Genomic DNA, 25,086 nt, shown 5'->3' with positions numbered 1-25,086 from the left:
AAAGTGCTGGAAATATCGAAAAAACAAGACTATTCAGCTGACATTAGCCGATCGAAGTCGGCCGTTTCGGGTTGTTATGGACACATGTTTTATTTATGCATTTCCAGGGCATACAGAAACAGTGCATATTTTATACATGTCGAACGGACATTCTTGTTGTGGTAATTTCTTTAATATTAAATATATGTAAAATAAGCATGACTCCCCCTTTTCCCGATATATCGGTAGGAACTTTAGCTTTAGAGGCTCGGAATTATGCGAAAAGGGCATACACGGCATCCTGTCTTTACACAATTTGCAGGTGAGGTGCCGACAGAACACAATTCTGCTTGGTTTAAATTAATAGTCTGTCCCTTACGCTTTTTAAATGTAAATATTATCGTTTAATAGAAACTGGTATCGATACCTATATTCTTCATGTCGTTAAAAATGAAATCTCTAGGCCTATAACTAGAAAATTTTGCTTTGCACCCCACCCCATCGCGATCAAAGTTTGATAAACACAAAAATTTGAATTTTTCCAACATCGATATAATCAACTTAGATTGGATTTATAAACTCAAACATGGTTAGTGAGATCTAAAAATAAATTGAAAAAATATATATTAATACCTTCTGTTCATCAAATGTTCATTAACTATGGAAAAATCCTTCAAACTTTACGCTTCGTCATGTTTATGCTTTACATTACACACCATCACTACATCAGTAGACTGCAAACATTTTTTAAAAGTTTTAGTGTAAGATTTAAAGTTAGCATGTCAACTTTCTCGACTCAAATTAATTTGGAAAACGAAATTGTATTTTTGTAAATGTTGTAAATGTTGTTTGCCTATCATTTTCAGGGATTAAATCACGGCGTGTAAACTTACTTTGAGTCAAATACGCGTAATAATACAATAATAAGGAACGTCAGTTCAGTCGCGTATCAAGAGAGGTAGCGCTTATTACAAGTTAAAGTAAAGTGCAGATGAAAAGATTTCATAAATCTCGGACCTTTCGACTTCGGCCAAAATTGATTCGGGATCCATAATTTGCTTACGTTGGACCCGCAACAGCATATTCAAAACGTTCACCAACAGCTCGTGCTCACGAGAATCTCCTTGTTTGTACACGTTTTTTCCCCTGTTTGTGCATGGTCGAAATCGGCAAAAAACAAAGGTTTTATGCTAGAATGTATCTCGCAATTTCAAAATATTCATAAATAAGGTCACTCACGATTTCAAAATATTCGCGAAAAATGTCTCTCGCGATTTCAAAATTTTCGCGAATAATGTTACTTGCAATTTCAAAATATTCGCAAATAATGTCTCTCGCGATTTCAAAATATTCGCGAATAATGTCACTCGCAATTTCAAAATATTCGCGAATGATGTCACTCGCGATTTCAAAAAAATCACTAATAATGTCATTAGCACTTTAAAAATTTTCACGAATAAGATTTCTTGCGATTTCGAGTTCAAAATATTCGCGAATTATATCACTCGCGATCAAAAAATATTTGCGAATAATGTCACTCGCGATTTCAAAATATTCGCGAATAATGTCACTCGCGATTTCAAAATATTCTCGAATATTAAAAGGAACATATCCTTAAACACAAACCCTTAACTTCTCAACCCCAAACAAAAATATCGTACCATTGGCCGCTATTTTAGAATGTATCTATATATTTACTATAATTTAGCAGAGCTATGGGACGTGACCCATTTGATAAGACAAAACTCACAAAGATTACACTTCGAAGATGCAACGGAATCGTGAACAGCACTTTAACATGATTAACGGTAAGAAAATTTTGTTGATTTGGTTCGTATGGTATTTACAGCGCACCAACGCCGTAAGGGTATACGGCACCAAATAGGACTAAAAGTTTGGATTCACGTCTATTTCACATGGAAGTAAAAATATTAGGTTTGAAATCCAAACTCGTACCCTTCTGAAATCATGCAAGGATATGACAGTGGTTCCGATTCTTTACATACTGAAGTCGCCCCAGAACCATACTAGACGATTTCTTATTCTAATTCAGGATAATTACAGTTAGCAAGCAGTTTTAATAATTAATAAAAATGTTTTGCGTCGATACTCTAATGGAAATATAGATACTTTAGCCATACGGTCAAACATTTCTACCCTAAGCCTGCTATATTTTTAAAATGGACCGGTCCATCATTCGGTTTGTGCAATACAATTTATAATTAGAAGGGGTGTTCACTGAAAATCTGCTGACTGAATAGCGAACAATGTAGACCATGATCAGCCTGCTCTTGGTCTGCACTGGTCGCAAAGGCAAAATCACTTGCCGCCAGTAGGCTAAAGGTAAATATTAATACAAATGTGAGATAACTTTTTACAAAAATTAAAAGCAATGAAAATACAACCAAGAAAAAAAAAACACACAGATAAAACTTACATTAGATTTTGTTTTATTTCTACAGTAGAAACTCCGAAAACCGGACCCTGTCCGGACCATGTCAAAAGTCCGATTTTCAGAGGATTTTGCACAAGTTCCTTACAGGATTTATATATGTATAGTCTTATTTATTTCATCTGACTGTCATCATGTTCAATGTCTTTTTGTTTTTTTTTCTAAATCTGCATTGTATGTCTCTCTATGTATTAAAACTGAATTATTTCAGGCTATAAGAAAAATATCATTTAAAATGATACTTTATAATGAAAGGAATGTTTGGCTTCTCGAGGGGATATAAAAGTCTAGCTCCCATACATTATGGAACATGCATCACTGGAGTATCGATATTTATCTGTATTAAAGAGCAAATTACTCCTCTAAGGTTACTTAAAATATATTAGGGAGTTTTCACCAACGTAAATTGGGAATAAAAAAAGATTTTTATTGTACTGTTCAGCATTACAACTCTGCGTCTTACTGGCGAGAAGTTGAAGTGCGCCTCATTTATGTTTTAATCTCTTTGCATGTTGCCTGCTACTACATCGTAACTTGCTCAAATACACATGCTATTATGCGATCTTGTTCAAATACACATGCTATCTTGCGAATATGCTCAAATACTAATGCTATTTTGCGATCTTGCTCAAATACACATGCTATCATGCGATCTTGCTCAAGTACTCATGCTATCATGCAATCTTGTCAAGTACTCATGCTATCATGCGATCTTGTTCAAATACACATGTTATCTTGCGAACTTGCTCAAATACACATGCTATCTTTCGATCTTGCTCAAATATTCATGCTATTTTGCGATCTTGCTCAAATACACATGCTATCTTGCGATCTTGCTCAAATACTCATGCTATCATGCGATCTTGTTCACATACACATGCTATTTTGCGACCTTGCTCAGATACACATGCTATCTTGCGATCTTGCTCAAATACTCACGCTATCATGCGATCTTGCCCAAGTACTCATGCTATAATGCGATCTTGCTCAAATACTCATGCTTATCTTTCGATCTTGCACAAATGCTCATGGTGCATGCGATCTTGCTCAAATACACATGCGATCTTGCTCAAATACTCGTGCTATCTTGCGATCTTGCTCAAATACATATACTATCATGCGATCGTGCTCAAATACTCATGCTATCTTGCGATCTTAAATAATGTTATTCATGTCTAGGCTTTATTTATGTTATGTCATTGACCCTTTCGAGTGTTTTAGTACAAATAAGCATTCTTCTTCTTTTTCAGTCTACTAACTTCCTTTACCAGTTCAAATGTACTGAATTATTTTTCACTGAATACTAAATTCTTTATAGGACATTGAGAGAAATTGTATTTGTGTTCAAATAAACGCGTCAATATCTCCTTATCTATATATGTAACTAGAAGAAACATACTATCTGGAGTTCTAACATACAACTATCCATATGGGTGATTTCACAGGAGAGCGTACCTGTGTCAACAAGGTCAGATGCTTTATAACATATATTTTACATATACACCGTTAGTAGCATGACTCAAATGTATTTAACCCTTATACCCCAGTCACACATACGGCGCGGATAGCTACGTCTAGCTACGGATAGAAACGTGGTAATCCGTATCGATCCGTACCTGAGCTGTATGGACTGGTACAAATTGATACGTATTACTACTTTAAGGTACGGCTCAAGTACGGATCGATACGGATTGCTACGTTTCTATCCGAGGCTAGACGTAGCTATCCGTGCCGTATGTGTGACTGGGGTAAAACTCTGCTAAATTTCTACAACTGACTGGTATATCATCCACTTTTGGCAGTACCATTTATTATTGGAAGGGGTGTTCAGTGAACGTTTACTGACTGAATAGAGACCAGTAAACAGACCATGATCAGCCTGCACAGGTCGCAAAGGCAAAATCATATGCCGTTACAGGTTAAACTTTCGTATTATTAGACATGACATAACTTTCTTTTCAAGTTTCACGGTCTAATACCCCAGTCACACATACGGCGCGGATAGCTACGGATAGATACGTAGTATCCGTACCTGAGCCGTACGGATTGTTACGGATTACTACTTTTAGGTACGGCTCAGGTACGGATCGATACGGAATACTACGTTTCTATCCGTGGCTAGACGTAGCTATACGCGCCATATGTGTGACTGGGATATAAGCTAGAACAGAGCAAACGTAGGTTTGTATTTGTAACAAATCGAGTTTCTTAAGACATCATTACAGGAACAAAAATAACCAAAACAAACAAACAAACAAACAAACAAACAAAAAAAAAAAAAAAATAAACAACATGCATTATTCTTGCATAACTGTTTTTGTTTCAGTGACAACAGTCAGAATTGTGATTTTGTTGTTGTATTTGTCAACAACCTCAGCCCTTCAATGTTACAGTTGCCAGAATGTACCTGACAAACGTGATTGTCGCAGACTTGTCACATGCGGTGCACATCAGGTATTTGATTTGCTTGAGATTAATTCACGTGGCAACTTTCAAGCTAGAATAGCGGCGAAAGAACTAACGTGAACATATACACCATTAACCACCTGATAGAAGAGGAGCATGAATTTGGTAGCTGCATATACATGACTCGTGTTTTTGACGATCTATGTATAAATAAATTCGAAAATGCAATCAAAGTATTCAAACAAAAAATTACTTTATGAAACAAGATTGATAAAATAAGTGAAGTTGCAATTGCCTTTTAACTTGTCCCCAGCGCCTCTCGTTGTAGGGTGTGCTTATGTTAAAGAGGAGGAGGGATATTATTCATTACCCATCCAAAGGTCTAAAAAAGGGACAGAGACCTAATGGAGATTGCTTATTTTATTATCTTAAATATGACATTCCTTAAAGATATTAGATAAAATGTTTTATCTTTTTAGAAAATCCTCAATAAAATATTCAACTTGACTTAATATATATGATTACTTACTTACATACGACGTGTTCAATTATATTTTATGTAGTCTTCAAATAATGACTTATCCAATTGATAATTTATCTTCATTTGAAAAGAACATTGCCGTCAATCTTCACATTACCAAAAGATGTATAATGATGAATTTTCTTTTTCAGACATGTTACACGAACCGTGTTATTGACGGCACCAAAACCCCTATGTACAATTTAGGATGCGAAGACCAATTTGTAACTATATCTTTGATTTCCATTGTTCTTCTGGATGTTTTACTTTGAAACAGTCATTATAATACCAAACAATTTTTACGATTCAAAGATGTTTCTTGGTATAAAGTGACTCTGAAATTTCCAATCAATTTAGATAGTTCACGTGCATTTCTTTCCTTTTTTCATTATAACCTTCTTTTGACTATACATCCTTGGTAGCCTAGTGTTACAGCGCCCGCTTCGAGTGAGAGAGGTATTGGTTTCGATCCCCTGCCGTTTCATGCAAAAGACGTGAAAAATTGTACTAGAAGCTTCCTCGCTTGGCGCTCAGCATTAAGAGGATAGTGCTTAGACAATCGGCAAATTTCGTTCATTTACGTGTTTTCCGAATGCGGTTTCTGCATTATCTGGTTATACTGGGATAACAGCCGAAATATTCCGAAGTTTCAATTCTACCAGAATACGTGATATCTCTGAAACTGCCGATTGTTCAGTGAGGGAAGTACATTGAGTTAAATATAATGTTAAATCTGGTGAACACAGGTTAAAAATTTCCAACTGAAGTTTGACAAAACTGTTTAAGTTTTATTTCAATCGTCCTCAATGGACTCTTTATTTTTACTAAAAAATGCTTTAAGGAACACATGCTTATTATTTTTTGACGAATACATTTTTTAAATAAGAAGCTGTAGTGCCTCAATAAAGCTTAAGTTTACAAATGTAGACACAAAAGTAGAATATTCAATATCTGTACATAGTTTTCTCGGAAGTTTTCATTTGTAGTTTGTAGCGGGTGTTAAGTGCTGGCAGCCGTAAAAAGTCGTCCCGACTTCATCTCAGTGTTGTTATATTTTCTGGTCCTTCGAGATCATTGATTTCAACTCATTTAGATTTGAAGATTGAATACTTCTTAAGCCGGTGCTTGGGGGCGTGGGCAGTGTTGCATTTTCCATTACTGCTCATGAACAGACTCTGAGTCTGCAATTTTCACTGTTTGGATTGTTCTCGGGGCTTCCGAGGGATCTACTTTTGAGATTATATTAAAAAGGATATTAAATTTTAAAACGGTAAAAAAAAATCAAACAATTATAAAATTGTCCCTTGTTATGAAATGTTTTGTTTTCTCAAATACAATCGAAAATGATTTGTTGATGGAGAAGTTAAAGATGCTTTACATGATTTTGATAAAATAAAGAAGGAAACGCAAAAGAAAGAAATAATATCAATACCTTTCTCGAAGACATCTTTAAACTATCTTCTGTCTTCTAAACACGACTGTGAAAATTATGTCCGTTGTGTCATACGACCTGGTCTGTTTCAGATTTATTTAAACAACAACAATACAAAATCAAAATATTACAAATTGTTTTATCAGGCTTGCAGCCAACATTCACAAAGTGCACTCGGTAAGAGAGAAGGGAATCCTGCATACCCGGAGTTAAGCGATGGGAATCCGGACCAAAAACGTAACGTACAAACAACATGTTTCGAGTGTTGCAATAACACAGACGCATGCAATTTTAATATTTGTGGAACAGGTAGAGTACTCTCTCTCTATATATATTTCTTAAATGTATGTTAGACCAAAATTTCATACTTTAAAACAAAAAATGCTACATATATGTTATGTAAATATAAAATTAACAAGTTTATGTTTATTGTACCCCCGACAACAAAGTTGTAAGGGGTGTGTGTACTGGTTTCATGTTGTCTGTCTGTCCGTCTGTCTGTCCGTAGACACAATCTTGTGCGCACCATCTCTCCTCATCCCCTTGACGCAATTTAATGAAACTCCACACAAGTGATCAGTAACAACAGTAGTTGTGCATGGGGCATGTTAGGTTCTTTCAGGAAAACAAATTTGCAGAGTTACGGGACTTTGTTTTTGTTACTATACTATATACATAGACACAACCTTGTGCGCACCATCTCTCCTCATCCCCATGACACAATTTAATGAAACGTCATACAAGTGATCAGTAACAACAGTATTAATTTTATGCATGGGGCATGTTAGGTTCTTTCAACAACAAAAATTGCAGAGTTATGAAACTTTGTTTCTTGTTAACATACTAGTACATACAGTCTGCATAAGCGATCTTGTGCGCACCTAATCTTCCGAACACTTGCACACAATTTAACGAAACTTCACACAAGTGATCAGTACTAACCCTAGTTGTGCATGGTGCATGTTACATTCTTTTAGATAAATATTCTGCATAGGTATGGGACTTTGTTTTTTTTGTTACTATATTGTATACATACAGTTTATATACATACAGTCCACATAATTATGCAATCTTGTATGCATCTAATTGCAATGTACTTTGTCAGTGCATGCGGTGTGTGGTGGGTGTTGGGGGGGGGGGGGGGGGGGGGGGGGGGGGGGGGGTACATTCATCACCTTTAATGATAGCTCTAGTTAACAATGCTATGAACTAAATTCAATATTATGGTGCCCCTAATGTGACACGAGATACAATTTATTTCATCCGTTATATCTTTTATCATTTCATAAAAACCGTAAAAGTATTTCGTTATTATGAAGTATGTTTCGTAAAAATGTTAAAGTATTTTGAAAAAAAATAATTCTAATTTGTTAAAACGAAATTATTTCGTTTAAACGTAATATTATTTCGTAAAAAAACCTAATTATAGTATTTTGTAAAACGCGTAACACTATCTTATATAAATGAATACGGAAGCTTATTAGGGCCTACAGTTGGTGAGATGTTTTGTGCTAAGTCGACTTGTCTTTACTCGCCTAGATAAGATGTTTTACACATGTCAATAAAATTTATTGACAAAGATTAAAAGTATAGAGGTAATGCAACTTAACCTTTCTCGATATGCTCTATGTTTTTCTCTTTTCAACTTAACTTTTCTCGATATGCTCGATGTTTTTCACTTTTCGACTTAACTTTTCTCAATATGCTCGATGTTTTTCTAGTTTCGACAAATATTTAATTGAAAAAAATATACATCGTGATTTTCGAGAAAAATATTGTGAGAAAAATTTAAGTTGAAGGTCACCGTGATCATGACATTTGACCTAGTGAACTCATTCTCAGTTAGGGCCAACTAAGGCACTGGGAGATCGTTGTGGCAAAGTTTCATCAAAATTCATTCAGTAGTTTCAGAGGAGATGCGGAAGAACTGACTCACGGACGGATGGACAGACAGACAGATGGAGGGTAAACCTATAGTAATCTCCATATTTCCATGTATTCACATACCAAATTACATTAATCTAGCCACTATAAGTTTTTGTTATCAAAGGATCCATATGGGAAAACTATATTTTGACTATTTCTGTTGCCATAACAACATGAATTTTAACAAAGTGTTGTGCATAATTTCAATATTGCCATCTATTCACATATAAAATTACATTGATCTAGCTAGTATCAAAACTTTGATAGTGTTTGATATATTTAGTCGAGCTAAAAAGGACAATCATATATAACTGAATGGGAGGGAGGTGGGGAGGGGGGGGGGGCGTGTGGAAGTGCTCTTTTGAAATTTCACATGTTCATACTGAAATAGAGCTGGAAAATAAAAAAAAAATAACTGGGGGAGGGATGTCACCCTGGTGGGGGTGGTAGTGGGGTTGGGGGTGGGTGCAGGGTGTCGGAATGCGGGGAACTGTTGTTTTGAAATTTCACATTTTCACATGTTTATATTGAAAATATAGTTGAAGAATAGATTTTTTTAATGGGGTGGGTGGGGTGGGGGTCACCTCAGTGTGGGGAGGTGGTTGTGATGTGGGAGTGGGGTGGAAGAGGGGGAAGTGTTGTTGTATTATTATGGAATTTCACATGTTCATATTGAAATATAGCTAAAAAATAAAATCATAAATGAAACAATAATTCTGTGCAGACAAGACCACAAATTAGACAAATTTTGCCCTTTTAGGGGATATAACTCTGGAGTCAGTCATGGGATATGCCTGGTTCAAGAAAGGAACCAAGATCTTTTGTGGTAAAAGTTACGTGCAAGTTTAGTTAAAATCAACTCACAAACAAGAAGGGTTTTTATAACAAAAACACATGTCTCCCCCAGCCTCCATGATTTGTTACAGTGACTATTTGTGCCAAGTAATTTGAAAATCCTTTTTGTGAAGGACAGACGGACGAACTTACAGGATTTGTGGGGTAATCCCTTATATTACCTATTATCTTCCTTTGATCCTTTTAACCCCACAATATTATTTTTTAACCCCACGATACCAACTTAACCCCAGAATGACAACAATCTCAGAATGTCAAATTCAACAGAAACGCTAACCCCATTTACATGTGGGCACGTCGGGACAGACAGACGGACAGACAGACAACTCGGGGGAAAAACAATATGTCTCCCTAGAATAATTCATGGGTAGACATAATGAAACCATCACTGTGCAGACAAAACCAATATAGGCAATTTTGAACCTGACGTGTTTAAATATCACGTGACATGCATAATTATATCGCCTTAAGGTAAACGTTCTCGAGAAAAGGATGTAACAAGTCGAGTAAATTATGTTGAAATACCAAATACATTTATCTTCTTGTTATGTTTCTTGACGACTTCGCTGAAAGATCTAGTTAGACGTGAAGAAGTTAATCGCATTGACAAATATTTCACGCAATTCGATAAAAAAGTATGCGTAATGATTAAAAACATTTACGTATAACGTATTAATTATCACGCCTCCATCAGATGTTTTTGTTCAAAACGAAAAGACACAAGTTGACTTGACGCGAAACTTTTAGATAAGTGGAGGCCCTAATAAGCTTCCGTAAAATGAAATATTATTTCGTAAAAACGTAATATTATTTCGTTTCTTTTTCGAAATGTATTTCATAAAAACGTAATACTATTTAGTAAAAACGTGATGTTGTTTCGTTGTTACGAAATGCTTTTTATAAAAACGTTATATTATTTCGAAATTACTATTTGGCATACCATACGTAAATCTTAACACACGAGCAATAAACATTCTAAAACATACTGATATTTGATACATTATGTAACCAATAATAAAAAATTTTGCTTTTCAATAAATTTTTCAGTAAATATATGAAAATCTCAATTTATATTTGACATACATGAGTTATACTAGAATCTCTTAATACGGTTCTCATTTAGGACCATCGCCTCCATTCTGATACTGATCACATACGAAAAAAGCAAAACTGTGAAATAATTTTAATGATTCAATTAAGTGATCTCATATTTTAACCACGACCAGTAAAAAAGGAGGATCTAATGGCTCTAACAGAACACCATACTTTTGCATTCTTAAGACGGGATTGTTTAACATTTCGGACAAAATGTCTTTATAAAATGTTCTTTTCAGTAATGTTCGCTTTCTAAATATTTTACAAACGAATATTTGAACATTTTCACATTTTGAAGCTTTTATATACATCATAAACTTGTTAAACTTCGTTAGTCACGACAACTACACGGCGATGCCTTTCATGCAGAGACGTTACGAAAACGGATGATTGTGATCAGATCATGGAGTGCGCCCGAGACGAGGTAAATGTCAAATATAATTGTAAAAAAACTCGTAAGACAAGGTAAAAATCAAGTATAATTAGATTGCGCTTAAAACTGGGTAATGAACCAGTAAATATCAACTGTAAGTGCAGAATGTACCTAAATTTATGTAGCTGTCAAATGTAAGTGTAGAATGTGCCTAAATCAAGGTAACTGTCAAATGTGTCTCAATCTAGGAATATGTCTAATGTAAGTGTAGAATGTGCCTAAATCTAGGTAAATGTCAAATATGTCTAAATCTAGGTAAATGTCAAATGTATGTGTAGACTGTGCCTTAATCTAGGTAAATGTCAAATGTAAGTGTAGACTGTGCCTAAATCTAGGTAAATGTCAAATGTAAGTGTAGACTGTGTCTAAAATTAGGTAAATATCAATGACACCTATGGTAAATATCAAATGTAATTGAAGAATGCGCGCAAAAGCATGCAAATATCAAACGGAACTTATAAATATTAAATATACATATATCAGTCTTGCAAAAGGGTGTAATTCGCATTCCCATTCGATACCTACAGCAGACAGTCAAAACGTTCTTCTAACATGCCATGTTTTTGTTTTTTTTTACATTTGTTTTGGCTTAAGAATATATACACATTAATTTAATGGTCCGTGTTATATATTCGGCAGTTATATAGTGTATTGTAGGATATATCTGTACTAAAAAGTGCACGATCTGCCAGATAATGTATTAATGAAGTATGTCGACATACCATATTTTAATGCATTTATGCGCAGAACCAAGTAGTTAATTGTAACTCTTGAAAAAAAAGAGAAAAAAATCAGAAAGATATATCAAAATTGATGACTTAATTTTATGCTGCGAGATTGTTATGTTGTTTGCTTAACAAGAAGTTGGTGAGGTTCTTGTGGCATTTGATGTTAACTTGTACAGCACGTGCATGGTGAAAATTCATTACAAAAAACTAATACTGGCTGATGAATGTTGAATTCTGTGATTATTTAAGACTTAATTTAATTTCGTATTATTCTAGTTTTGTTACGTCCATAAAGGAAGCTCCCAAAATATTGCCTCTTTCGAAAGTCGTTATGATTTGGGCTGCATGGGAGCGATGGTATGTACCTATTAAACGTATTCCAGACCAATACCTGTTCTTTTGTCTGTCGGAAAGTCATTTATAATCACTTATCTTGCATTTTGTTTTAATTAGTTAACTGAATGTAAATCGTAAAAACGTAACATAATTATTGATGATTTTGTGATACTATTTGTTACACCTACATCTACATCTCATACTACTTCTCCAACTTCCAATCCTCCTACTTCTCTTCATACTTTTACCAATACTTTTTTGATAATAGTCCTCCTCCTCCTACATCTAATCTTTATCCTCCTCCTTGTCTCTACCCCTTCTACTACTACTGCTCCTCCTACATCTAATCCTTATCTTCCTCCTTGTCTCTACCCCTTGTACTACTACTGCTCCTCCTACATCTAATCTTTACCCTCATCCTTGTCTCTACCCTTTTTACTACTACTGCTCCTCCTACATCTAATTCTTATCCTCCTCCTTGTCTCTACCCCTTGTACTACTACTGCTCCTCCTACATCTAATCTTTACCCTCATCCTTGTCTCTACCCCTTCTACTACACTGCTCCTCCTACATCTAATCCTTATCTTCCTCCTTGTCTCTACCCCTTCTACTACTACTCCTCCTCTTACATCTAATCATTATCCTCCACCTTGTATCTACCCCTTCTACTAATACAGCCCCTCCTTCATCTTATCCTTATCCTCCTCCTTGTCTCTACCCCTTCTACTACTACTGCTCCTCTTACATCTAATCATTATCCTCCTCCTTGTCTCTACCCCTTCTACTACTACTGCTCCTCCTACATCTAATCTTTATCCTCCTCCTTGTCTCTACCCCTTCTACTACTACTGCTCCTCCTACAAATTCTAATCCTACTTCCACTCCTATACCTTTCTCCTGATACTACTCCTCCGCCTATTTCTACTTTTACTCCTACAACTACCACTTCTTCTTGTCCTACATCTGTCTTACTTCTACTCCTAAATCTGTTTCTTCTACTGCTACTACTCTTCCCCTACTTCTTATTCTACTTGTGCCCGTGTATTTATTCTTTCCACCGCATATACTCCTCTATTTCTTCCTTCTTATATTCCTTCAATTTTTTCCTACTTCTTCTTCTACACCTACTCCTACTTCTAATTGTGCTCATCTACCTTCTTTAACTCCTATTTAACAGCTAATAATACGGCAACTTCTACTCCTACATCTACTCCTTCTCTTAATACTTCTCCTTCTAATTCTATTTATTCTTAATCCGTCTACTACTATACCATTACTGCCGCTGCCGATACCACAATCACATACTCTTCTATTACCAAAGCCTCAGCCTTTGCCATTATCGCTATCAAATTAGGGATCACTGTCATATCCACTTCCGCTACAACAGCCACTACCACAATGATAATCTCTTCTACTAAAACAGTCTCTGCACATCTTCAAAGTATTCCCCTTTTAACGAAACACACTTCTTTTTTTTACATTTGTATCCAATCGCGAAATGCATATATAAATAGTCTTCTTTTGGTATCTGTTTGAGACATTGATAAATGGCGCAGACATGGTAACTTATATTTCTTTTCAGAAAACATTGTCTTATACCTTTGAAAACAACCTCTACCATTTCCACATCCACTTACTCTAACGCAGCCACAACCACTATCCTGACAGCTACCAAAACCCATAGATATTACCGCAACCGCTAAAAGTACGATAATCACTACCGCAAATACAGCTACTACATGGGTCCTGCGAAAAAATTTCTGTCATTGGGTTCGGATTTCATAAGTGCTACTTTTTATCAAATTTATTTTAATTACAAATCAATGTATTACACTTTTACGGAAACACATTTTTGTAATCTTTCTACCCGATCGAAAAAAGAGATAAATAGTCTTCTTTTGGAATCTGTTTGAGACACTGATGAATGGCTCTGCCTAACTTATATTTCTTTCAAGGAAGCCTTTCCGCAAGCTTTGGAAATAAAGACAGTCGTTACAGGGATTCAGGTCAGGTGAATAAGGCATATGGTATATAACTTCCACCTTTTCAGACCCCCCCCCACCCCCTAAAAATAAAACAACTTAACAACATCGCACTTGTGAGAGAAATCGTTCTCGTGTATAAGTTTGACTCCTGGACATTCTTTACTTGGACGTTTCTTATTGGAATGTTTTCCACTTTCTTCAATACAAAGTTCCTGGAGAATTGTTCAGTGACTGTATGACCAGATGGACAAGACACTTGAATGACTGGCCCACTAGAACTAAAGAAAATCGTGTACAGTAACTTTTTCGAACTTGGCAATATCGGGACGTTTTTTATCTTTTCGCTTTCATTGCTTCTTATCAGCCCTTTGATGTGGCTCAAACATGCGCACCCATGTTTGTCATCTGTAATCAAGTTAGAAACCTTTGCAAGCGAATGAGGTACCCACCTACCGCAAACCTTTCTCAAGTCCAAACTCACAAATATTTGCCCAGTGCCTTCTTATTTGCCAGTGCAACTGGCTAATCTTTCACTGAGAATCGCGTATCCTCTTCCACAACAGCTTTTACAGCAGCAATGTTTGCCTTGGTAACAGAGTTCAGGCCTACAAGAAAGGGTATCAGACAGATAATTTCCCAGCTTTAAAGACTTTAACCAACCTGAATTCTGTGCGCACTAAAATGGCCTGATGTCCATATATACCTCACAATTTTTCAAATATCTGCTTTGTATCTATACCAAGACAAATGTTTTCGTCCATAGTAATTTGCTCAGTGTATATGACTGCATGTATTTTAATTTGAAATAACTCGTTCATTTGAACAGCAATTTGCAAGAATTAAACAAATATCGCTAGCTGTTGGACACACCATCCAAGTGACACGAAGCTTTTTTAAAAATATACATGGGATGGGAACTAAGGATGCTCATTAGTGACAGAACGTTTTGCAGGACCCTAGTACAGTAAACTCACAACCGCTCATTATTTCAACAGCTACAACTACCACAACAAAAACACTACAAACACTATCTAGAGTCTATATCAAGCAGAACTACTTCCACTGCAACATTCATAACCACTTCTTAAACCACTGCAAAAGACACTGCAACAGTCAGTTTATTTACCACAATCAAAACCAATATCACAGTCATTACCTACTACCTTAGTTCCTACTAGTATAACAACCACTTTCTAAACTTCAACTTCTTCCCTTTACCCTGCACATTACCATTAAATACACCATCAACACATTAACTATCAATGCTGTTGATATTCCGCTATTGTTAACACCGACTACAACAATTACAGTGCAACCTCTCCAGAGCGGCCCTCTCTATAGCAAAAACCTCTCCCCAACAGCATCATCAAAATTTCCCATAGTTCAAATTTACTATCAATTTAACCTCTATACAGCAACAACCTCTCAACACAGGCCAATATCTGCATCTCCAAAAGGGTGTTGCTCTGCAGAGGATGCACTGTATCAATGCCGATGATGATGAACACACCCACTACAACAGCTACCATGTCGCTGATGCAGCACATACACTGTAACACTTATCAACACAAATAATGCTTCTCTATTAACTGGAAAACATCCGCTACAACAACTATCAATACCACTGATGCTATTGATAACTTCAACACATCTGTTACATCAACTACCACTGCCACTTGTACTTCACTATTGTACATATCAACTCATCAAATACAACAACTATCAGTGTCGCTGATGCTCTGCTATTGTTTACATCTGCATATCTATTACAACAATTATAAATGCCTCTGAAGCTCCGCCAATAGTTAACACTAACACATCCCCAACAGCAACTATCGATATCGCAAATGCTCCGCCATTGTTAGCATCCACACATTTAACTGAACGACTATCAGTGTCGCTAATGCCCTTCTACTATCAGCACCAATGGATTCACTACAACAACTATAGCTGGCACTGCTGATCCCCGTATTTTAAACATTATCACAACAATCTAACGATAACTTCAATGCCGCCGCAGTTGAATTTTTCAACAAGACCTGTCAACCAGCTACTTTCAACACAACCTATAAAACTAGCCGCATCCACTATAACTACCAATACCGTTGTATCTGCCGCTACTTCTAAAACAACTTTTGAAACCTAGCCACATCTACATCAGCTATAGATTCCACACCTTCTGTCTTCGCTCTTAACACCAACCTTTTAAAAACTAGCAACATTCAGTTTAACTATCAATGCCGCTTTTTCTGTCGCTACTGCTAACTCAGCCTTGTAACTATTTAAAATAATCTCACGGTGACTCCTGCTACATTTTCGTTCAGCTCAACCATTACCTCTGCAATTTCACTACCGCTGCAACTTCAAGTTATACTATAACAATTACAAACACTATCACAATCACTGTCAAAACAAATTTCACAACCATTATCACTTCAGCAACGGGTGTCGCAAACATTACATCTGACACAATTATCACTACCGCAGCAGCTACAACTAGCACTACTACGACAACTATGAGAACGCTTTACTCAGCTACTACTGCAACTGTATCAGATGCTTCCATTATCATACTTTCTACTATTTCTACTGCTATTTCTATAAGTACTTGTTTTTGCATGTGATGCCATGTACTGAGAACAAACAGAACTCTGGTTAGATGTATTGTAATAACACCTGTTATATTAGTCATACTTAAACAGTTATCTGTGAATGATGTATTATGTATATGTACTTACATATTATAATTTCATAGCAATGCAATGCGTTGAAGTTGGTTTATCCTAAATCGTGTGTGGCATGCTGTAATCATACCGATTTCTGTAACTATGACGTATGCAACGGTTGGACACGTATGTACATTTCACTTAAAGACTGTCAATATTAAAGACATAATAGAGCATTATATCCTGGTTTATTTAAGAAATCAAATTAAGTTCAAAAAGTTTAAGTTTTCTTTCATATTCGACCTCAGATTTGTAAAATGAAATGTTCGGATTAATAAGTACGTGACCTAATTAACAGAAAATATTGTCTTTGAGTATGTAAATGTTCAATGTTCCCATGCACCATTCAAATATGTTATATTTAATATAATTGATCATTTTTAAAGCTCCTTCGCGGCAGTTACCTACGACGTCGACAACAACAGCAACAGTCTCGACGAGGACGCCACCAAGTATCGCAATTAACGGTCCAAGTAAGGATCATTACATGAAAAGAATTGTACTCACGTGCGTGACCGTACCACCGGCGCAGTCATATACATGGAAATTTAACGGTGTAGGTACCATATACATGTACAATGCTAAGTAAAAACTTAGGTTCAACGTCACTATATCGTATGAAACGCTCTTATGGAAATGTTCACAAGTCCTGTCTTTTATCAGAAAATGTTCGCAACTCATGTCTTTTATCAGAAACTATTCGACTATCACAGCTACCCGCTGTACAAGGTAGAAAGCATTTCTTTATGTATTATGATACTTTAACTCTTAACAACATTTCATAACAACTAACATCTTAACAACATCTCATAACAACTAACATCTTAACAACATCTCATCTCATAACAACTAACATCTTAACAACATCTCATAACAACTAACATCTTAACAACATCTCATAACAACTAACATCTTAACAACATCTCATCTCATAACAACTAACATCTTAACAACATCTCATAACAACTAACATCTTAACAACATCTCATAACAACTAACATCTTAACAACATCTCATAACAACTAACATATATACAACATCTCATAACAACTAACATCTTAACAACATCTCATAACAACTAACATCTTAACAACATCTCATAACAACTAACATCTTAACAACATCTTATAACCACCGACATCAGCCGAGGAGCCTCCTTGGCCGATTGGTTAAGGTCGCTGACTTCAAATCACTTGCCCCTCACCGATGTGGGTTCGAACCTCATTCGGGGTTTTGAATTCTTCGTGAGGAAGCCATCCAGCTGGCTTGCGGAAGGTCGGTGATTCTTTCCAGGTGCCCACTCGTGATGAAATAATACACCTGGGGTCTTCCACCAATAACAATTCTGGAGAAGCGTCATATGATCTATAATTTTGTCGGTGCGACGTTTCTCGCAAAAAAAGCAAAACAGAACAACAAAAAACACACACATACGAAATTAAATGCACTTAATTGTTAGAGACTTAAATGGATATCGAAACATCTCTGAATGTTATGTGTTAGTAGTTAGTTCGTTGATGTTGTAAAGAATTTAAGAAAAATACATGTAGAAACCTATTAAGAATTTCTGTTTTATTTGAACAAAGATGTAATCATCAACATCAAATATAGATATTTACTATTAACTATTATATTTAACCCCCCGCCACGAGTGGTGGGGTTATAGGAATGGTTTCCGTCCGTCCATCATTCCGTCTGTCCGTCCGTAATAATTCGTGTCCGCTCCGTATCTCCTAAACCTCTTAAAGGATTTTCATGAGACTTGGGTCAAATAATCACCTTATTAAGACGATGTCTAAAACCTATGAGTCAGCCATGTGAGCTCAAGGTTAAGGATTGGGCCTTTCATTTCGTGTCCGCTCTACACCTCCTAAATCCCTTAAAGGATAATCACGAAACTTTGGTGAAATAATCACCTTATCAAGATAATATGCAGAACTTATGTGTCAGCCGTTGCGGCTGAAGGTCAAGATCACAAAGATTTGAGCCTTCCATTTCGTATCCGCTCTGTATCTCCTAAACCCTTCAAAGGATTTTCATGAAACTTGGGTCATTTGATCACCTTATCAAGATGATGTGCCGAACTTATAAGTCAGTCATGTTGGTTTAAGGTCAATGCCACAAGTCGATGTCAAGGGTTTGAGCATTCCATTGTTTGTCTGCTCTGTATCTCGTAAACCCCTTGAAGGATTTTCATAAAACTTGTGACGAATTATCACTTTATCAAGGTTATATGCAGAACTTCTAAGTCAGCCATGTCGGCTCAAGGTCAAGGTCACAACTCTGGGTCAAATGTTTGAGTCTTCCATTTTGTGTCTGCTCTGTACCGGTATCTCCTAAACCCCTTGAAGGAATTTCAAGAAACTTTGGGGAAATGATTGCATCATAAGGACGATGTGCAGCACTTACAAGTCAGCTATGTCAGCTCAAGGTCAAGGTCACAACTCAGGGGTCTAATGTTTGAGCCTTCCATTTTGTGTTCGCTCTGTATCTCCTTAACCCCTTGAAGAAATTTCATGAAACTTGGGTCAATTGATCACCTTGACAAGGCAATATGCAGAACTTATGAGTGAGCCCTGTTGGCTCAAGGTCAAGATCACAACTCAAGGTCAAAGGTTTGAGCCTTCCAGTTTATGTCAGCTCTGTATCTCCTCAACCTTATGAAGGATTTTAACATGACTTAGCTGTAATATTCCCCTTATCAAGACAATGTGCAGAATTCAAAATTCACCCCTGCCAAATTAAGATCAAGGTCACAATTTGAGTGTTTAATCGTTTCACCTAGTACCATCAACCCTTTCAAAATCAATAGCAGTGGCGGAGATATGGTTTTCTTAAAGACTGCCTTGTATACATATGTGCAGGCTGATCTTGGTCTGCACTGGCCGCAAAGGCAGGATCATTAGCCGTCAGCAACCTGAAGGTGAAACACCACGCTTAGACATAGTACTAGCACAAATAATAATCGTTCCCTGCATTAATCTGTGCACCTGAAATGACACCAATTAAGAGGAAGAATGAAGTAACTGTATGGCGAAAAACTTAGTGATATGTCATTTCATTGTAATTTCAAACTTCATTGTGAGTGCTCAAGAGAGAACCTTTATATTACATGATAACTGTTACTGAAAATAGTATTTTGTGTTTAAAATTACGCAATTTTAGATAGTGACGTTACCAAAAGGTGTCACAGTTCACCAAGTAACGACATATCCTGGCAGTGTTGCTGGGTTAAGCACGCTCCTTATTGCAAACCTTTCTGCCTCTGAAAAAGGGATCTACACATGTGTTGCTAATATTAACGGACAGACGGTTGAACGATCACATTCCCTTGGCATAATTTCAGGTAAGTTTAGTTATAACAATTTCGTTGATATAATCTTTTTATCTGTTACTTTCAAAGTAGCGGTAGTCTAGTGGTAAATGTGTCGGCTGCTTAAATTGGGGTCGTGGGTTCAGGCCACCTTTGAGTCGCTATAACACCCTTTCATATGACATCAGTACTGGTTTTTCAGAAGAATCAGACTCGGGAGTGGTTCAAATTTGCTTGAAGCTTTCATTACAAATAATCTGACATAATAAGACAACACTACGGCTATTTTCTTTTCTACAGTTTTAATATTTTAATAAGCAGCCCTTTTAAATATTAATAATTAGAAATTACGTTACTAACGGTTCAGAATATGAGACATTTCCAGAAATATAATGATTAAAGCGGATGGGCTATTGAAATGTTTGTGATCCGATTTCCTCGAAGACACTATTATCGACATCTTTTTACGAAACTACAAAGTACGCAAGTAAAAAACGTCTTGCATTTCTAACTGTGAAAGACTAATTAGAGCTTCAGTGAATACTAAACTGAATTTAAATGATTTTGATATTTTCAAAAAGACTCATTTTGCAAAGCTAGCACTAAATTGTTACTGCTATATAAGACTAGCACGACCGCATATGAGCTACTCGGAGGAAATTTTGTTCAACACTCACTCTTGATAGATCAAATATCATTAAGATATAGCATTCATAAAAATACAAAGGTATAACAAAAATCCAATTATTCTATTACTCTGGCCATTTTGCTTTAATCAGAATAAAACAGAAGAATCGTTCACTGGTCGAATATGCAGATCTATGGAAATATCTAGCTTGAGGATTACTGTTTAGGCGCTAACGAGGCTCTTTCGAGTTATTGCAAAATAGTAACGTTGCCTGAGAGCCAGATATTTCAATCATAACCTTCAGCATGCCATATTCTTCACTAAAGAGAAATAATGTGAAATGTCTGCTATCCTTTAAGTACTATTTAACCATAGTAGCATATGAATTTACGCATTCATTCATAAAATACAGCTCATGAGTCATCTGACATCCAGAGTTTTTTCCAGTACCGACAAAAACACAGGAAAATCCTGTCTGACTTGCAAAATATGTATGAATGTTTCAATTCTGTTAAAATTTCACGCCAGTTGCTGTTTCGGGTTTTCCCACGGTATTGGAATATTAACATATTGCCAATTCAGCCTCATATAAGGTCTATGCAGGCATTTGTATATTTCTTTTAGTATATTAATGTTGCGCATCATTATTTTCAAATTTATCAGAAAAGCCAGCCGTGCACATAGTGAAGTCGCCAGTAACACGATCGTTTTCTTTGCAATGCCAAGTAACCGGATATCCTGTGCCTCATATCAGTTGGGATTTCATACCAGACACAGTAAGTTCGGACCATAATCATTATTATTCTGAGGAACATAATATTCAAAATGAAGTTTCTGACATTTGCATGTATAGGCTATATAGTTTGAGCAGATGTAGCGATTTTTTTAGTTTATTCAGCGGAGAATATTTTAGGTTCTAATCTATTGTCGTGTCGGTAAAATAGTTTCTGTACACGAAGGTAGTATTATATATCGTGATCTGGGTTTCGGACTAATAACGGCGACAGGAAAGTAAAACGAGGTCTGCGACCTTAACCACTGGGCCTAAGGGGACATTTGAAATGCATATATACTGTAGAACGCCGAGTGTGACCCGACCTTGCAAAATCCTCGAGATCTGAATACAAAATCCCAGACCTTGTGACCCTTTTATTATACACCTCAGTTGGTTTGTTTGTTGTTTTGTTATGGAAAATGTTTATCGATATTAAAATGAAACTAAATAAAGTTTTGATATGCGCTATTTATAGAGCTTACATCGATATACATGACCTGACACACTTCTATTGTACCTTTCAAATACCGTACTGTAACTTCCGTATTGTATAATACGATATTTGAAAAGTACAATACACAATTTTTTCTGCCTGTTCATATTTAATTGTACACGATGGTAAAATTCAACATTTTTTTTTTTTTTCATATTTAATTGTGAAATACAAGCCGATCATTTAACAGAAATTATATAGGTATATAACATATATTTCTGTTGGGTTTGTTAATTTATTTTATGCCAGTCTTAATAAATATAGTTCATTAATAGGTTGACAGCAGACCCGTAATGGTAATCTGTAATTTCCTTGTGATTACGTATTATTGTATGGCGTTTCGGCATTCTTCGGATAGTAACGAATAGTTACGTAAAAGAACGGAAATGGCCGATGGTTATTATGGGTCCACTATCTTGAATATTGTACATTTGATTCTTTGGACAAGTTTCAATTTATGGTCTATTTAATAGTGTTTCGACAACTCGCGTTAACCTTTCTGAAACTGGGAAAAGTTTGAACAAAACATGCTTTAAACTTAAAACCTAGTCATTGATCGTCGCTAGGAAATCACGGTATCTCTTGTAAGTTAGAATCAGCATGCTGACTGTTTATGGTTAACAAGTTTAGGGTTTTTCCTGTGAAATGACGTCACGTTCGCAGGGAATTAGCGAGGCCCGAAAAGGGATCTGTGGAACGTCAAATTTTAACATGTTGGATAGTAATGCCCAAACACCATTTTTTTTCATGAATATATTTACTGCCCATATCAGCTGGAATTATGAAAAAGACAATTTTCGTCAAACTTTGTTTGTCCCAGCCACACGGAAAATTGCGACAACAGAAAATAGAATAATTATGTTTAAGTCACAGATATTAATTTCATAATAACTGGCTAATTGAACAAATTTTGAAATATTTTGGCAATATAGCATTATTGTCACAAAGAAAATACGTGTTCTTGTTGAAAGTGTATGTATCGTCTTGTAGTCGTGAAGTAAAGACATGTAGCGTTAATTTTAAAACCCTTCAGACGGGCCTGCCTTGCGCCTGCACAACAAAATCGGAAGCCCGCAGGTGAAAATGTAAACAAGTAACCATGCGAAGGATTTCCACGATTATTATACTCATATGATTACCTGTGAAAAAAAATGAACTTGATAAACTTATCCAAAAGAAGCGTCTGTGTGATTAGGCACAAAAATATGTAGACGAATCGCGAAAATAGAGCGTTACGGGAGGGTGTCCGGGGACTACTCGCGTGCCAGTATATGATCTCTGTAACACATTGATCTAGTTTTCATCTGACCGGATTACAAACAATATATATTATTATAAATAAAATAACATAATCGTACAGATACGTTTTTTTTTTTTATTTATTATCATTATTTTTTTATTTATGTACACATGTTTTCTGTGTTTCTGTTTAAGGTTAGTGTACATGGTATTCCTCCTGGTGTGGCGGTGAATAACGAAGTGTTAAAATCAACATTGTTTGTGCAACATTACCAACCATCCGAACATATGGGCACGTGGTACTGTAAGGCGTATAACCCCGTTGGCTCTGCGATGGCACATATCCATGTACCTTAGGTATTTTCATCACATAATTTACTCGGTTTAGAATTATAAAAACGATGGCCAAACTTCATGCTGTTTTGAATTTGTAATAACATGACGAGTTGTTTATTATTACATATTAAAGGCAGTTTAAAAAATAAAGTTTATGTTCTCTAACTGTATGCAAACATTTCAATAAATTCTTGTTTCGATTGGTCTCCCTTTACAGACATTTCATTTGTTTTCTATTTGTTCCTGTTCTTTCAGGTATGTGGCCGGCTGTATTGAAATGTAAACACATGTGATGTATTAAAGAACACTATCACTGTAGAAAAATATTTCCCCTTTGTTTTCAAATGAACATGGTATTTGAAAGTTGCAAAGGCGAACTATATTGTCTTCACCAAAGCATCACTTTGGTAACCATATACAAGTTATGCGTTTAAGATAATGTACCTGTAAAAACAATCGACAAATTTACGTAATCATCCGTCACAGTCACGCAATTTTGGCATTCCTCGGTCTTTACGGATGCCGAAGCTATGTATACGTTGCGCTACCTTTGCATCCGAAAAATGCCAAATAGCCAAATTGCCGAACTTCATTTCGTGTCCACTACCTTAAAACATATCAAATTAAAAGCCCGAACCTTCTAGGACTTTTTCAAAACATAATGGATTTATTTTTAAAATATGATATGAACAATTGGAAGTACGAAATTGAACTTGGAAGTCATTATCTTGACTCTTAGATAGAAAAAATGTAGAGCGGATATATCTACAGTACTAATTATGGAAGGCCGGTACGCCTTGCTAATTGACACATGCTCAATACCATAGTTAGTGTAAATGCTGACATTGACATTTGACATTGAGCATTAGGCATAGTTAGTGTAAATGCTTAATGCCAAATGCTGACAGTCAAACGAAAATTGCCATATGATAAATGTTTTTTTTTACTAATGATTATTGTTAATTGCGAAACGTGAAACAGTATATGCCGAATGCTAATTGGTAAATGCTTATTAAGGTAAAGATCAGTTGATGAATGCATTCTTAACAAGAGCTGTCCGTAAGACAGCGCGCTCCAGTATTCGGCGATTTGACAGTAAAATGAATATATGTCTAAATAAGAGACCTCTACTTTAAAAGGAAGATTCACCAATGGGCATAATTCTGTCAAGAACACAAACTAGAGTTATTGGGATTGTTATCACACATGCAGATGATGATGGTAAAAATATATTTTGAGTTTCAAGTCATAACCTGATAAAGTATCAAAGTTATGTCCAGAAAACGAAGATTGTCAAAAAATGTAAGTATGAAAGGGGCATAATTTGGTCAAAAATTCAAATCAGAGTTATGGGGATTGTTACCACTCATGCAGATGATGATGGTAAAGATACATTTCAAGTTTCAAGTCTTTATCTTATATTGTACT

General features: G+C 35.9%; 1 protein-coding gene across 1 annotated transcript; it reads left to right on the top strand.

The window, feature by feature from the left end:
- The first annotated feature begins 1,706 nt into the window (after positions 1-1,706).
- LOC123542479 (uncharacterized) lies at positions 1,707-23,984 on the top strand. The gene is made up of 12 exons (XM_053531514.1): positions 1,707-1,787; positions 4,758-4,885; positions 5,510-5,581; positions 6,936-7,098; positions 11,001-11,089; positions 12,103-12,183; positions 16,904-17,000; positions 17,261-17,430; positions 20,040-20,220; positions 21,479-21,591; positions 23,518-23,679; positions 23,914-23,984. The coding sequence occupies exons 1-11, from the start codon at positions 1,748-1,750 to the stop codon at positions 23,677-23,679; spliced, it is 1,296 nt and encodes a 431-aa protein (XP_053387489.1). The 5' UTR covers positions 1,707-1,747; the 3' UTR covers positions 23,914-23,984.
- The last annotated feature ends 1,102 nt before the right edge of the window (positions 23,985-25,086 follow it).

This window comes from Mercenaria mercenaria, chromosome 19 (assembly GCF_021730395.1).
Source record: "Mercenaria mercenaria strain notata chromosome 19, MADL_Memer_1, whole genome shotgun sequence".
Lineage (NCBI taxonomy): Eukaryota > Metazoa > Mollusca > Bivalvia > Venerida > Veneridae > Mercenaria > Mercenaria mercenaria.
This window is presented reverse-complemented; position numbering and strand designations above follow the sequence as displayed.